Genomic DNA, 13,542 nt, shown 5'->3' with positions numbered 1-13,542 from the left:
ATCATTTTTGCTTTGCTTAAGAAGGGTAATACTGAAAAACAAAGAGATGACAGGCATCCGTACCTTCGTACCTTCGTACCTTCGTACCTGTAAGACCGAATCAGGTTACTGGCCCGGGGAAGTTTATCTCCCGCGTAGATACTCCTACCTCTTACATTTCACTAAGATCTTAAGCTTGGTCAGAAAAGAGTGAGCCACGGTATTATCCTATCATGTGGCACCATCAAACATAAAAGGGAATTTTTTACTATAAACCCAAGAAATAAAGAATATCGGCATAACTCATTCCAATAAAGAAAACAAAAGAATAAGAACTTCCATAGGTATAAATTTAGCCAAACAGGCACCCTCATTTACCTGGATTTGTTTTCTCTCTCAAGTGTTCAAGGAGGGGAAAAAAACACATTTCAAGATACAAAGCTCTAAGCAGACCTAATTTTTAAAGCAATAACTTCCAGAGTACATTCTACAACCAGGACAAAGTCACTATAACCCCTTTTATTTTATATATTTATACTTTTTTTAAGATTTATTTATTTTATTTATTAGACAGAGACAGCCAGTGAGAGAGGGAACACAAGCAGGGGGAGTGGGAGAGGAAGAAGCAGGCTCCTAGCAGAGAAGCCTGATGTGGGGCTCGATCCCGGAACGCCGGGATCACACCCTGAGCCGAAGGCAGATGCTTAACCGCTGTGCCACCCAGGCACCCCTATATATTTGTACTTTTTGAAGTAGGCTCCATGCAGAGCATGGAGCCCAATGTGGGGCTCAAACTCACAACCCTTAGATCAAGACCTGAGCTGAGATCAAGAGTCGGACACTTAACTAACTGAGCCACCCAGGCGCCCCTATATATTTATGCTTTTAAACTGAGATCTAATGTCACACACACAACCCTGAGTCACCCGAAGAACCAACAAATTATAATTGTGTTTCCGGAGCTGAACTGAGGCAGTAAAGGTTAGTGGTGTATTTTACAAATAATTTCTATACTTTCAAACTATTTCCTGCCCAATCCTCTGCTAGTCAGACACAAAATTAACTATAAGTTACCCTTTCACAAAAAATCATTTAACCAGAAATTTAACGTATTCTTAGAGGGCTTTGAATTTCTATCCAGTTTTGTCCACATTATTCTCATTCCTAAAAGTGACGCACAGATAACAAACATCAAACTCACTCAGATTTGCTGTCATGGATTCTAAATCTGCTAATAAGCCAGGAAGCTGCTGGAGCTGCTCCTGTAACTCGACCAGGCTCGTCCTCTTCTTCTCCCAGTGCGCTGACAGCATAACCACCTCGCTGTCCACCAGCTGCAAGAGAGGAGCAAAGGCGAAGTAAAAGCAGAGTTCAGACAAGGAAATGACAGTCAGCAGAACGGCAGTTACTCAATGTTATCTTTTAAACCCTCTACTGAGTATCCCCAACAGGACACCCCAGAGAAAACTGGAGTTGTTTTCTTTCTTAGAAAAGCACCAACTTAAGTGCAGAAAACCTCAAATTACCACTTGTCTCACTGCATTTTAACCCGGAGAAGAGAAAGTTCAGAAATGACCTTAGAAATCACTTCTAAGTATACCCTGTTTTTAAGTAAACCATGTATTTGAAAACCCAAATCTAGAAAAAATAAATCAAAAACCCGACACTAACAACCGAAAAGAAAACAAAAACAACCCAAACCACAATTACCAGGTAATTATTTGCTTTACAAAAGGACTTTTTTGAACAGAAAAGTTACTGAATGCATTTAGAATATATACGGTTCAATTTATATTTAAACAGGAACACACTGCATAAAGTAAGGTAAACTTGTATGTGAAGGAACTGAGGCAAGTGATCGATTCCAGAAAAAAGGAGAAAAGCACTTATGTTAACAAAGACGGAATTCAGATGTAAAGGGCTCCTAATAGCAGGGCTGTGACATACTAGACTGGCCTGAAAGATTGCTAACTTCTTTTAGTGAAGACTGTACAAAAAATGACAGACATCAGTTTCTCCCAGACAATTTTGTTTTGGTCTTAACATGGTGGGAGGGAAAGGGCTTAGAATAAGATTGAGAAGGAGCAGGGAGAGGTCATCTTTTGAAAACTCCACCAGTGATAAGCAAGAATCGTGAAAGATAACCACAGGAGTACAATAAATGCAAAGACTGCAAAACTCATTATGTAACAGAAGAAAATGCATTTGAATTTTATCTGTAAATCAGAGTTCACGGTTGAGTTAAAAAAAAAAAAAAAGACAATTTACACATCCCAAGAGTAAGATTTTTCAGGAGTTAGAACATGAATACAACAAATTCTTTTTTTTTTAACTTTTTTTTTAAGATTTTATGTATTTGAGAGAGTGAGAGAGCACGTGCACAAGTGCGCACACAAGTGGGGGGGGGGGGGAGGGCAGAGGGACAAGCAGGGCTTGATTCCAGGACCCTGAGAGCATGACCTGAGCCGAAATCAAGAGTCAGATGCTTAACTGACTAAGCCACCTAGGCACCCCTGAATACACCAAATTCTTACTGAATCCCACTAAGGTAACAAAGAACTTTAGAGAAATAAAAGTATCAAAACTAGATGCAAAATTATTTGTATGTGGTGTGAGATTGCTTCGGTCTCTACATTTTAATATTCTAGAAATTCCCAACATGGCAACAAAAGAACTATGCTCCGACAGAGAGGTTAAAAGCCTCCTGATTTCCTTACTGTGTTTCCTGGCTCGCACACCTCCCCACTACCTTCCGGCCCACACTGGAGAGAAGACCACATCATCTCTCCCAGACAAGCCTCCACTGAGCTTTACTCAAGCGGCACTGCTCATTAATTCTGTATACTTCAAAATGCCTATCGCCAACCAATTTTATAAAGATGTCTAAAGACGAGTAGTTTAGGAAATGCTGAGCAATGCTAACATATCTAGCTGTGCAATAATAAGGAAACTAAGGCTTGACACAAGGATCTGCATTCATAAAATTCATCTGTACAAACTTCTACTGTCCGACCACTCCCTGTCTGCCAGGCACTGTTCAGGCTATGGAGATGTAATGGTGAATGAAACAAAACAGATCCTGCCCACTTGCTTATATCCTCCCAGCAGGCCTCCCAACTCCTCTTAGCTCAGTTTTTAAACTCAAAAGAAGAAAAAAGTAATTCCTATATCACAGCATTGATGTGAGGATAAATACAATATATTTTTCCTGGTACATGGTGTGTTTTTTTGTAAAGTCAGTTAAATCTTAACTATCCTGGTTAATTTGGAAAATCGAGAACAATTTTTAATATTAACCATCTCTTACTGAAAATTGAAGTACAACATAAACATTAAAACAACTATAATCTAGATCATAACTTCCACAAAACTGAAAATTATATTCTCAATACAGGAAAGCAGCAGCACATATATAGAAAAAAATGTAAGAATACACTAAAATGCCATTTTTATTTAAAAGAATGAGAGACTGAATGGATTCTCAGAAATCAATAATTATGCAATAATTATTAAAAAACACTAAAAACAGTTGGAGCATTTTCTGTATGCCAAGCCCTATGCTAAGCAATTTATGTACATTATCTTGTTTCGACCACACAGCAACCTTATAAACTAAGCACTTTTATCACCTCCATTTTACAAATGAAGACCCGCAGGTGTAATGAAGTTATGCCTCTTTCCCAAGGGCCACAGCGGACTGAGATCAATCCCACAGAATCTGACACTGAAGTCCAGGCCCTCAATCAATATTCTAGGGACTGCACTATAGGGTTGTATGAAAGGAGGACATGAGAAGCTAGCAGAAGAAAATAGCCTAAAAAACTATTCTTAAACTTTACTTAATGATAAGAAATGATCCATCACAAGAAGGCCAATTTTTCCATAATTCTGAATATACAGATCAAACACCAGGAAATCAAATTTAAGCAGTAAGACAAACCCATGGTGCTTCATTCCAAAATTCCTTCTGGTGGACACTGAAGCAGGAGCATGAAAACAAAAGAAGGAGACTACCAAACGCAACAGTTCAGTGTTTTGGGGTACAGAATTCCATGTGATTTCCAAACAACTTCGTATGATAAGCAGGGTAAATGGTGTTATGCCATTTTAAAGACAAGAAACTAACAACAGAGAAACTAAGTTAGGTGCCCAAGGTCAAACGTACTAGTGCAGAAACTAGGATTTCCAACACCCGGTTCAGTGAACTTTCTACGCTGGAACAGTCAGTGAAGCATGTCTCATATGACCAGTTTCACTTCAAACTGCTCAACCATGAATCTTAAGAGTTCAATCTGAAGGCAAGCAAGTATTTCACAATAATAGTAATTAGAAGCAAATAAAGCACTGGAAGTCTTACTTTTACAAACTGCCCTCAGAGTCTAGCCCCCACTATTAACTATTCATTTATATATTGCTAGGTAGGTAAAAAAAAAAAAAAAAAGTCAAAGAACTTGTAAACAAACAAACAAAAACCAATGTAGAAAAAGCCTAAACTTACACTGACCACAAATGTTCATTTTCTAAGATACCATCTGAATTTTAAGACTAGGTAGTAAGAATTAGCTTTAAAGTAGATGAGTATAAAATAATTTGTCAAAAAAAAATGAATGGTTCTTAAGTATATTTGCCCTGGCAAGTTGTCTGGTTAAAGGGCACCAAAGACACATGAGAACAGTCTGACAAAATCAATTCATCATAGGTTTAACACTATGCATATTAAAGACATGCATTTTAAATATTTACGTATGTCTCAACAATACATCAGAAAATACATTTTCACTTTTTTTTTTAAAAAAGATTTATTTGTGAAAATCTGAAAGAAATGGATGCATTCCTAGAAACTATAAACTAACAAGACTGAAACAGGAAGAAATAGAAAACCTGAACAAACCCATAACCAGCAAAGAAAGTGAAGCAGTAATCAAAAATCTCCAACAAGACTCCAGGGACAGATGGCTACCCAGGGGAATTCTACCAAACATTTAAAGAAGAATTAATACCTGTTTCAAAAAGTAGAAAACTTCCAAACTTGTTCTATGGGGCCAGGATTACCTTAATCCCAAAACCAGATAAAGATCCCACCAAAAAGGAAAATTACAGACCAATATCCCTGAGGAACATGGATGCCAAAATTCTCACCAACATGCTACCCAACAGGATCCAGCAGTACATTAAAAAGATTATTCACCATGACCATGCAGGATTTATTCCTGGGCTGCAAGGGTGGTTCGACATCCGTAAATCAATCAATGTGATGCACGACATTAATAAAAGAAAGGACAGAACCATATGATCCTCTCAACAGATGCAGAAAAAGCATTTGACAAAGTACAGCACCCTTTCTTGATTAAAACTTTCCACAGTGTAGGGTGGCTCAGTCATTAAGTGTTTGCCTTCAGCTCAGGGTGTGATCCCAGAATCCTGGGATCGAGCCCCACACTGGGCTCCTCCGTGGGAGCCTGCTTCTTCCTCTCCCACTCCCCCTGCTTGTGTTCCCTCTCTTGCTGGCTGTCTCTCTGTCAAATAAATAAAATCTTAAAAAAAAAAAAAAACTTTCCACAGTGTAGGGATTAGAGGGAACATACGTTAATATCATAACAGCCATATATGAAAAGCCCACAGCAAATATCACTTTCAACGGGGAAAGACAAAGCTTTTACCCTTAAGGTCAGGAACATGACAGGGATGTCAACTACCACTACTGTTGTTCAACATAGTACTAGAATGCCTAGCCTCAGCAATCAGACAACAAAAAGAAATAAAAGGCATCCTTGGGGCGCCTGGGTGGCACAGCGGTTAAGCGTCTGCCTTCGGCTCAGGGCGTGATCCCGGCGTTGTGGGATCCCGCTCCCCCTGCCTGTGTTCCCTCTCTCGCTGGCTGTCTCTATCCCCGCTCCCCCTGCCTGTGTTCCCTCTCTCGCTGGCTGTCTCTATCTCTGTCGAATAAATAAATAAAATCTTTAAAAATAAAAAAATAAAAAAAAATAAAAAAATAAAAAAAAGGCATCCAAATTGGCAAAGATGTTGCCAAACTCTCTCTCTTCGAAGATGACATGATACTCCATGTGGAGAACACAAAAGAGTCCACCCCAAAATTGCCAGAACTCATACAGGAGTTCAGCAAAGTGGCAGGATATAAAATCAATGCACAGAAATCAGCTGCATTTCTATACACTAACAATGAGACAGAAGAGAAATTAAGGAATCGATCCCATTTACAATAGCACCAAAAACCATAAGATATCTAGGAATAAAAGTAACCAAAGAGGCAAAGGATCTGTACTCAGAAAACTACAGAATATTCATGAAAGAAATTGAGGAAGACACAAAGAAATGGAAAAACGTTCCATGTTCATGGATTGGAAGAACAAATATTGTTAAAATGTCTATGCTACCTAGAGCAATCTACACATTCAATGCAATCCCTATCAAAATACCTTCGACATTTTTCACAAAGCTAGAACAAATAATCCTAAAATTTGTATGGAACCAGAAAAGACCCGAATAGCCAAAGGAATGTTGAAAAAGAAAACCAAAGCTGGGGGCATCACAATGCCAGACTTCAAGCTATATTACAAAGCTGTAACCATCAAGATAGTATGGTACTGGCACAAAAACAGACACATAGACCAATGGAACAGAACAGAGAGACCAGAAATGGACCCTCAACTTTATGGTCAACTAATCTTTGACAAAATAGGAAAGAATATCCAATGCAAAAAAGACAGTCTCTTCAACAAATGGTGTTGGGAAAATTGGACAGCCACGTGCGGAAGAATGAAACTGGACCATCTTCTTACACCATACACAAAAATAGACTCAAAATGAATGAAAGACCTAAATGTGAGATGGGAATCCATCAAAATCCTAGAGGAGAACACAGGCAGCAACCACTGTGACTTTGGCCTCAGTAACTTCTTACTAGACAGGTCTCCAAATGCAAGGGAAACAAAGGCAAAAACGAACTATTGGGACCTCATCAAGATAAAAAGCTTTTACACAGCAAAGGAAACAGTTGACAAAACCAAAAGACAACTGACAGAATGGGAGAAGATATTTGCAAATGACATATCAGATAAAGGGCTAATATCCAAAATCTATAAAGAAGTTATCAAACTAACCACCCACAGAACAAATAATCCAATCAAGAAATGGGAAGAAGACATTAACAGACATTTCTCCAAAGAAGACATACAAATGGCCAATGGACACATGAAAAAATGCTCCACATCACTCGCCATCAGGGAAATACAAATCAAAACCACAATGAGATACCACCTCACACCAATTAGAATGGCAAAAACTGACAAGGCAAGAAACAACAGATGTTGGGGAGGATGTGGAGAAAGAGGAACCCTCTCACACTGTTGGTGGGAATGCAACCTGGTAAAGCCACTCTGGAAAAGAGTATGGAGGTTCCTCAAAAAGTTGAAAATGGAGCTACCCTACGACCCAGCAATTGCACAACTGGGTATTTACCCCAAAAGTACAGATGTAGTGATCTGAAGGGGCACCTGCACCCCAATGTTTATAGCAGCAATGTCCACAACAGCCAAGAATGGAAAGGGCCCAGATGTCCATCGACAGATGAATGGATAAGATACAGTATATACATACACATACACACGCAGGAATATTACTCAGCCATCAAAAAAATGGTATCTTGCTGTTTGCCATGACGTGGATGGAACTAGAGGGTATTATGCTAAGTGAAATAAGTCAATCAGAGAAAAACAATTATGATATGATTTCACTCGTGGAATTTAAGAAACAAAACCGAGGACATAGGGAAGGGAGAAAAAAATAAAACAAGATGAATCAGAGAGGGAGACAAACCATAAGAGACTCTTAATCATGGGAAACAAACTGAAGGTTGCTGGAGGGGAGGGGGGTGGGGCCATGGGGTAACTGGGTGATGGGCATTAAGGAGGGCACATGACGTAATGAGCACTCGGTGTTATACACAAGTGATGAATCACTGAACTCTACCTATGAAACAATACACTATATGTTAATTGATTGAATTTAAATAAAAAAACAAAAAATTTTTTAAAAAGACTTATTCCCGTGAGCATGAAAGAGAGAGCACACGCGAACACACAAGCCAGCATACGCACACATGATGCTGGGGATAGGGGCCAAAGGTAAGACAGAGGGAGAGTCTTAAGCAGATTCCATGCTGAGCGTGGGATTGATCTGACAGGCAGCAACCTCAGGACCCTGAGATCACAACCTGACCTGAAACCAAGAGTTGGATGCTTAACCAACTGTGCCACCCAGGCACCCCCCCAAAATTTTTATTTTTAAAGTTAAGTACTGTATTTCTGGAAAGCAACAGAAGCACTTTTGATCAGATGTGGGTCTTAAAATAACTGCATGAATACATTGAAGGTCCCCAAATAGCATAAATTCAACAAAATATCTTACAGGAAATTCTTTCTCCTATATGTTTTATTATGAAATACTTCTTATAATCAAGGAAATTACTTGTTAAAGCTCCTCGACAGGATCCGGTCTTTGCTGAGCACTGTGGGACTCACCCATGCTGATTCACACAGATGCAGCAGTTCGCTAATTTTCACTGCTGTATGGTATTTGATTTTATGAATGACACTGTGATTTATTCTGTAGATGGACTGTGGGACTGTCTAAAGTTTCAAAAAACCTGCTCAAACATTCCACTACAAATCTCCGGGTGCACACATGCAAGTCTCACCAGTGAGTTACAGATGCATCCGAGGTATGGCTTTCATCACACAGAGTGGCTCAACAGGCCTTGGGGTCATAAGGCCGCCCTGGCCTCGCTACCTGTGACTTCAAGTAGCCCCATCTGTTTACTATGTAATAATCCATGGCAACGTTATCAGAGGAAATACGTGCCACACCAGTATTATGAGGGGAAAGCGTGAGATGCAATGCTCTGGAGATATCCCCAGGCGCAGAACTGCATTGGAGAGGTACCTCCAACTTCAACTCCTGCTTAATGCAATGCATATTTTCTTTCCTTTTTTTTTTTTTTAAGGTTTTATTTATTTGAGAGAGAGAGAGAGCGCATGAGTAGAGGGAGCAGCAGGGAGAGGGAGAAGCAGGCTCCTCGCTGAGCTGAGAAACCGCTGCGGGGCTCGATTCCAGGACCCTGGGATCATGATCTGAGCCGAAGGCAGACGCTTCACCGACTGACCACCCAGGCAGCACCGCCAATGCGTGTTTTCTAACGCGATCGTGGCAATGGACTTATACTCCTTGGTTCTGGTTGCTCCTCCTCATGTTTCTTCCCAGGGAAGAAACCAAAATTGTCCTCTGCAAATAATGACCATCGGCACAGAAACTTGAGGCTTAAATTTCTGATAATCTAATGAGTATAAATTTGTGGTTTCAATTTGTATTTCTTTGATTACTAATCACCTTGAAACACATTTTTCATGTTTATCGGCCACTCCTATTTTTTCATCTGTAAAATACCTGGTCGTATCTTTTGCTCACTTCTGTATTGGGTTACTGCCCTCTTTTTATTGGTTTGTATATGTTGTTCATATTTTCTGAACACTCGTGTCCTCTGTTTTATGAACTGCTTAACTTTTTCATGGTGTTGTTTAATGAGTAGAAGCCTCGATAAAAATTATTAATGCCTTCCTTAAGAAATCTTTCTCTACCCTGAGGTCTTAAAGGTCTTCCACTGTTTCCCAAAAGGCATAATTTCCCTTTCACATTCAACTCTGAAGAAGTCAAAATGTGAATGAAGGTCCTCCTCTACTCTTACTCAGCATTATCCTGGAGGTTCTACCCAGTGTAAACAGACATGAAGAAACGGAAGCTGTACACATTAGGAGGGAAGAAACAAAACCTACCACTTACAAAAAAGAATTCCCATACCCAAATACAAATTATTGGAAAAGAGGATTTAGGGACTCCTGGGTGGCTCAGTCAGTTAAGTGTCTGCCTTAGGCTCATGATCCCAGGGTCCTGGGATTGAGCTCTGTCCTGCTCAGTGGGGAGTCTGCTTCTCTCCCTCCCTCTGCCCCTCCCCCAGCCCCTCCCCCTGCTCATGCTTGCTCTCTCAAATAAATAAAATCTTAAAAAAAAAAAAGAGGATTTAGCAAGAAGGTTGAACACGGGATCAATGCACTGTAAGTCAAATACTGCGGGTTTTGGTAGGTATCAGCCAAAGAGGTTATCAGCCGCAAAAAACCCGCTAAATCATTTTACTCTAAGTAGATGCTTAATTTTATTGAATTTCTACATTTGATTGTATTAAATTGTACAACCGATCCGTTGTATTTTCTGCATGTGACGATCACATATTTTTCTCCTTTAGTATGTTAACACAGTCAACTGCATTTAAAAGACCTCTAAGGTCAGGAAGGCTGGGTGGCTCAGTCAGTTAAGTGTCCAACTCTTGATTTCAGCTCAGGTCATTATCAAAGGGTCATGAGATCCAGCCCTGAGTCAGGATCTATGCTGGGCATGGAGCTTAAGATTCTCTTAAGATTCTCTCTGTCCCTTCCCCCTCCCCCACTTTTTCTCTTAAAAAAAAAAAAAGGCTCTAATGTCAACTTTTCAATCCTGAAATAAATCTGGTGTATTTTGTTTTTTATGCACTGCTGGGTTTGCCAACACAACCACACACTGCAGAATGTCTCCCGGTAGAATGCCTTCTGTCTATCATCCTGCACTCACAGGACATATACACAACAATACAAAGTTCTGGCTAATATTTATACAGAAAACTTTATATTTAAGCTTGATACACATTTTAAAACACTGCACAAGAAGAGTCTCGAGTTATATTTCAAATACAATTGTTAGCATATCACAATCACAAGACAGTATAAGGAGTACAACCATAAAGGAGATGCAGGCCTTGCATGTTGCTAGTGTTGAGGGGCCCCATTACTGCACACGAGCAACTGTTTACAAACAAGTACATTAAAGGTTTGGTAATCAGAAAACTATGCCTTAAAACTTTACACCCTAACAGACTGCTACCCATGTGTAGACATTTTGCTGGTTTTAAATATATTTGGGCAAGTTGGCTGAGGGTTTTGGGTTGACACATAACACATTATAACTTCCCCAATTTAGCATATGGGAAACAGGATCCTCGCTAGAGTTTTTGCATAGAACATCTGATTTTCAGAAACTGAAGTTAGGTGAAAGATGTTTATAATTTTTATATCTATATTCATGACTGAGACTAGATTTCGATGTCATTTTCTCATACTTCTCTTGTTGGTTTCATTATGAGGTGGGCACAGTTTCCTCTTTTTTCATTTGCTGCAAAAGTTTGTCTAACACTGAAAACGATTCCCTGAAAGTTTGATAGTAATCTCCTATCTAACTCTGCAGACCTGGTGCTTTCGTAGCAGAAAAAAATTTTTAATCATTAATACAGTTTCTTTAGTGACCATAATACTAGTTAGGATTTGAATTGCTTCTAGAATTGGTTTTGGTAAGAATTTCTAGGATTTCTGCCCTTTCATCTAACTTTTCAAATTTGTCAGAATTGTTCATGAACTCTTAACCTCTCTCTGTGTGATAACTGGTTACATTCCCTTCAGTTCTTAAAATTGTTTCTTGATGAATATCACCAGAGATTTGTCTACTGTATTAGTCTTCTCTAAGAATTTTTCACTTTGGGGCACCTGGCTGGCTCAGTTGGTAGAGCATGTGATCTTGGGATGTGAGTTCAACCCCCATGGTGGGTGTAGAGATTACTAAAAAATAAATGAATAAAACTTAAAAGGAACTTTTCACTTTAGCTTCTACTGTATTTTTATATTCTATTTCATTTACTTTTGTCATCTTTCATTCTTTCTTCGAGATTTATTCTTTTCTCTTTCCAAATTCTTAAGTTAGATTAGCTCATTCAACAATTCATATGTACATTTTAAAATTTTTCAATACTTTTCCTTCTTTGAGCCATAAATATTCATAATATTTTTTATTTCCAAGCATATGGAATCTTCAAAATTGTTTTCCTGAATTGACTTTCAGCTTCATTTGCAGTGAGATCAAAGAATATTCTGCATGACTTCACTTATATGAAACCTGTTGAGGATTCTTTATGCCTCAGTACATGGTCAATTTTTATGTGTTCCAAATATGCTTCAAGGAACCTGTATTTTATATTTGCTGGGACAGTATTCTATATTTGTCCATCCAGTGAAGTTTGTTAATCACATTATTCAAATCTCCTTTACCCATACTTATGTGCTTTTTTCCCCCTCTCAATTAAGAGGAATGTATTAAAATTCTCCCAATTTTGATTATGGATTTATCTGTTTTTTTCCCTTGTAATTCTATTTGTCTTTTGCATATTGATCCCCTCCTACATTGTCTTTCCCTCATTCTTTCTAGAATGTTTATTAATTACAAAGGCTGATCCATATGAAACTCTACAGATCAAAACTAGTCTAATGCTGGTCAGCTCATTTGGTCCAACCTCCGGATCTTCTAGAACTATTCTCTATTAACTCGTCTTTCACATTCTCCACTTTCTTATCTCAGAGACCCTTCTACATTACTACAGTCTTTCTTCATTTGTATGGAATTGCTGTAGAAGGCGCACTCTGGGGTTTTTAATGTCAGCGAATTTCTAAAGTCGTGTTTGATAAAGTCTTATTCCTCATTCATTTCTTACTCTACCTTTTATCTCTACAAAAGCTTTAAATGACTTGTCATTTACCTATTTAATAGTCTGTATCCAACAGTGCAATATCTAATGTCTTCTGTAGGCTAAATTTTACTCTTTGCTTCTGGTGCCTCTCAAACTTTGGATAGTATATTCCTTTGTGCGCTTTTTTTTTTTTTTTTAGAGGGGTGATAGAAAATCTGTAGAAATACTGAGGGGCCTAGGTTTACATAGCTTCATCCATGTAGCATCTGTGTTTGTTTCTGTTGGGATTCAAAAAACACAGTCACCTGTGGTCCTTTCGTTCTTAATTCAGCGGTTCCTCAGTGGTGCAGGAAGTATAATTGGAGCCCCACACTGAAATGAGGCCAAGGCGACAGTAATAAATCTAGAAAGGGGACCGTATCTATTCCAAGTTGTTACGAAGACAGAGAGGTTTCCATGTTGCCTCTTTTCGTGGACAGGGAGCTCTTCTCTCCTATCTTCACCTTTCACTGAGGGACGCAGCCACTTCAAAGATTCAAGAGCTTTGTGCAGAAGACCCAGGTCCAGTTCCCCACAAAGTCTCCTTCCTCCATAAATCTTTAAAGATTTTACTTTAGTATTTTACTCCAGCTTCCACAGGTTTTTTTAACCACTCTGATTTCAGTTCTCTGTTCTTTTTTTTGTTTTCTTCTTCTTTTTTGTGGGGGGGGAGCTTCAGGATCTCCCTTAGTTTTTGTGAGCCTAATGCATTAAATAATTTTTAAAGAATCTACCCACTATTTGTTTTAAAGCTACAGGGCTTTTCAAGGTACCTGGTCTGCCTTACTCCCAGAAACCTCCACTCCCCCTTTTCAGTAATTTTTTTTTTTAAGATTTTATTGGGGCGCCTGGGTGGCACAGCGGTTAAGCGTCTGCCTTCGGCTCAGGGCATGATCCCAGCGTTCTGG

The 13,542-nt window shown here is 39.0% G+C and overlaps 1 protein-coding gene across 2 annotated transcripts in view; it reads right to left on the bottom strand.

Annotated features, from left to right (window-relative positions):
• The window catches only part of DTNBP1 (dystrobrevin binding protein 1), a 126,241-nt gene that overhangs the window by 91,680 nt on the left and 21,019 nt on the right, over nt 1–13,542 (bottom strand). For both annotated transcript variants that reach the window (XM_034660301.1, XM_034660300.1), the window contains one exon: nt 1,181–1,313. In XM_034660301.1, the coding sequence (XP_034516192.1) occupies nt 1,181–1,292 (112 nt within the window). In that variant the 5' untranslated portion in view covers nt 1,293–1,313. The remainder of the gene's footprint in view (nt 1–1,180; nt 1,314–13,542) is intronic.

Source organism: Ailuropoda melanoleuca, chromosome 5 (genome assembly GCF_002007445.2).
Source record: "Ailuropoda melanoleuca isolate Jingjing chromosome 5, ASM200744v2, whole genome shotgun sequence".
In the NCBI taxonomy this organism is placed as follows: domain Eukaryota; kingdom Metazoa; phylum Chordata; class Mammalia; order Carnivora; family Ursidae; genus Ailuropoda; species Ailuropoda melanoleuca.
The sequence above is the reverse complement of the archived record's forward strand: the minus strand, read 5'-3'. Positions and strand labels throughout refer to the sequence as shown.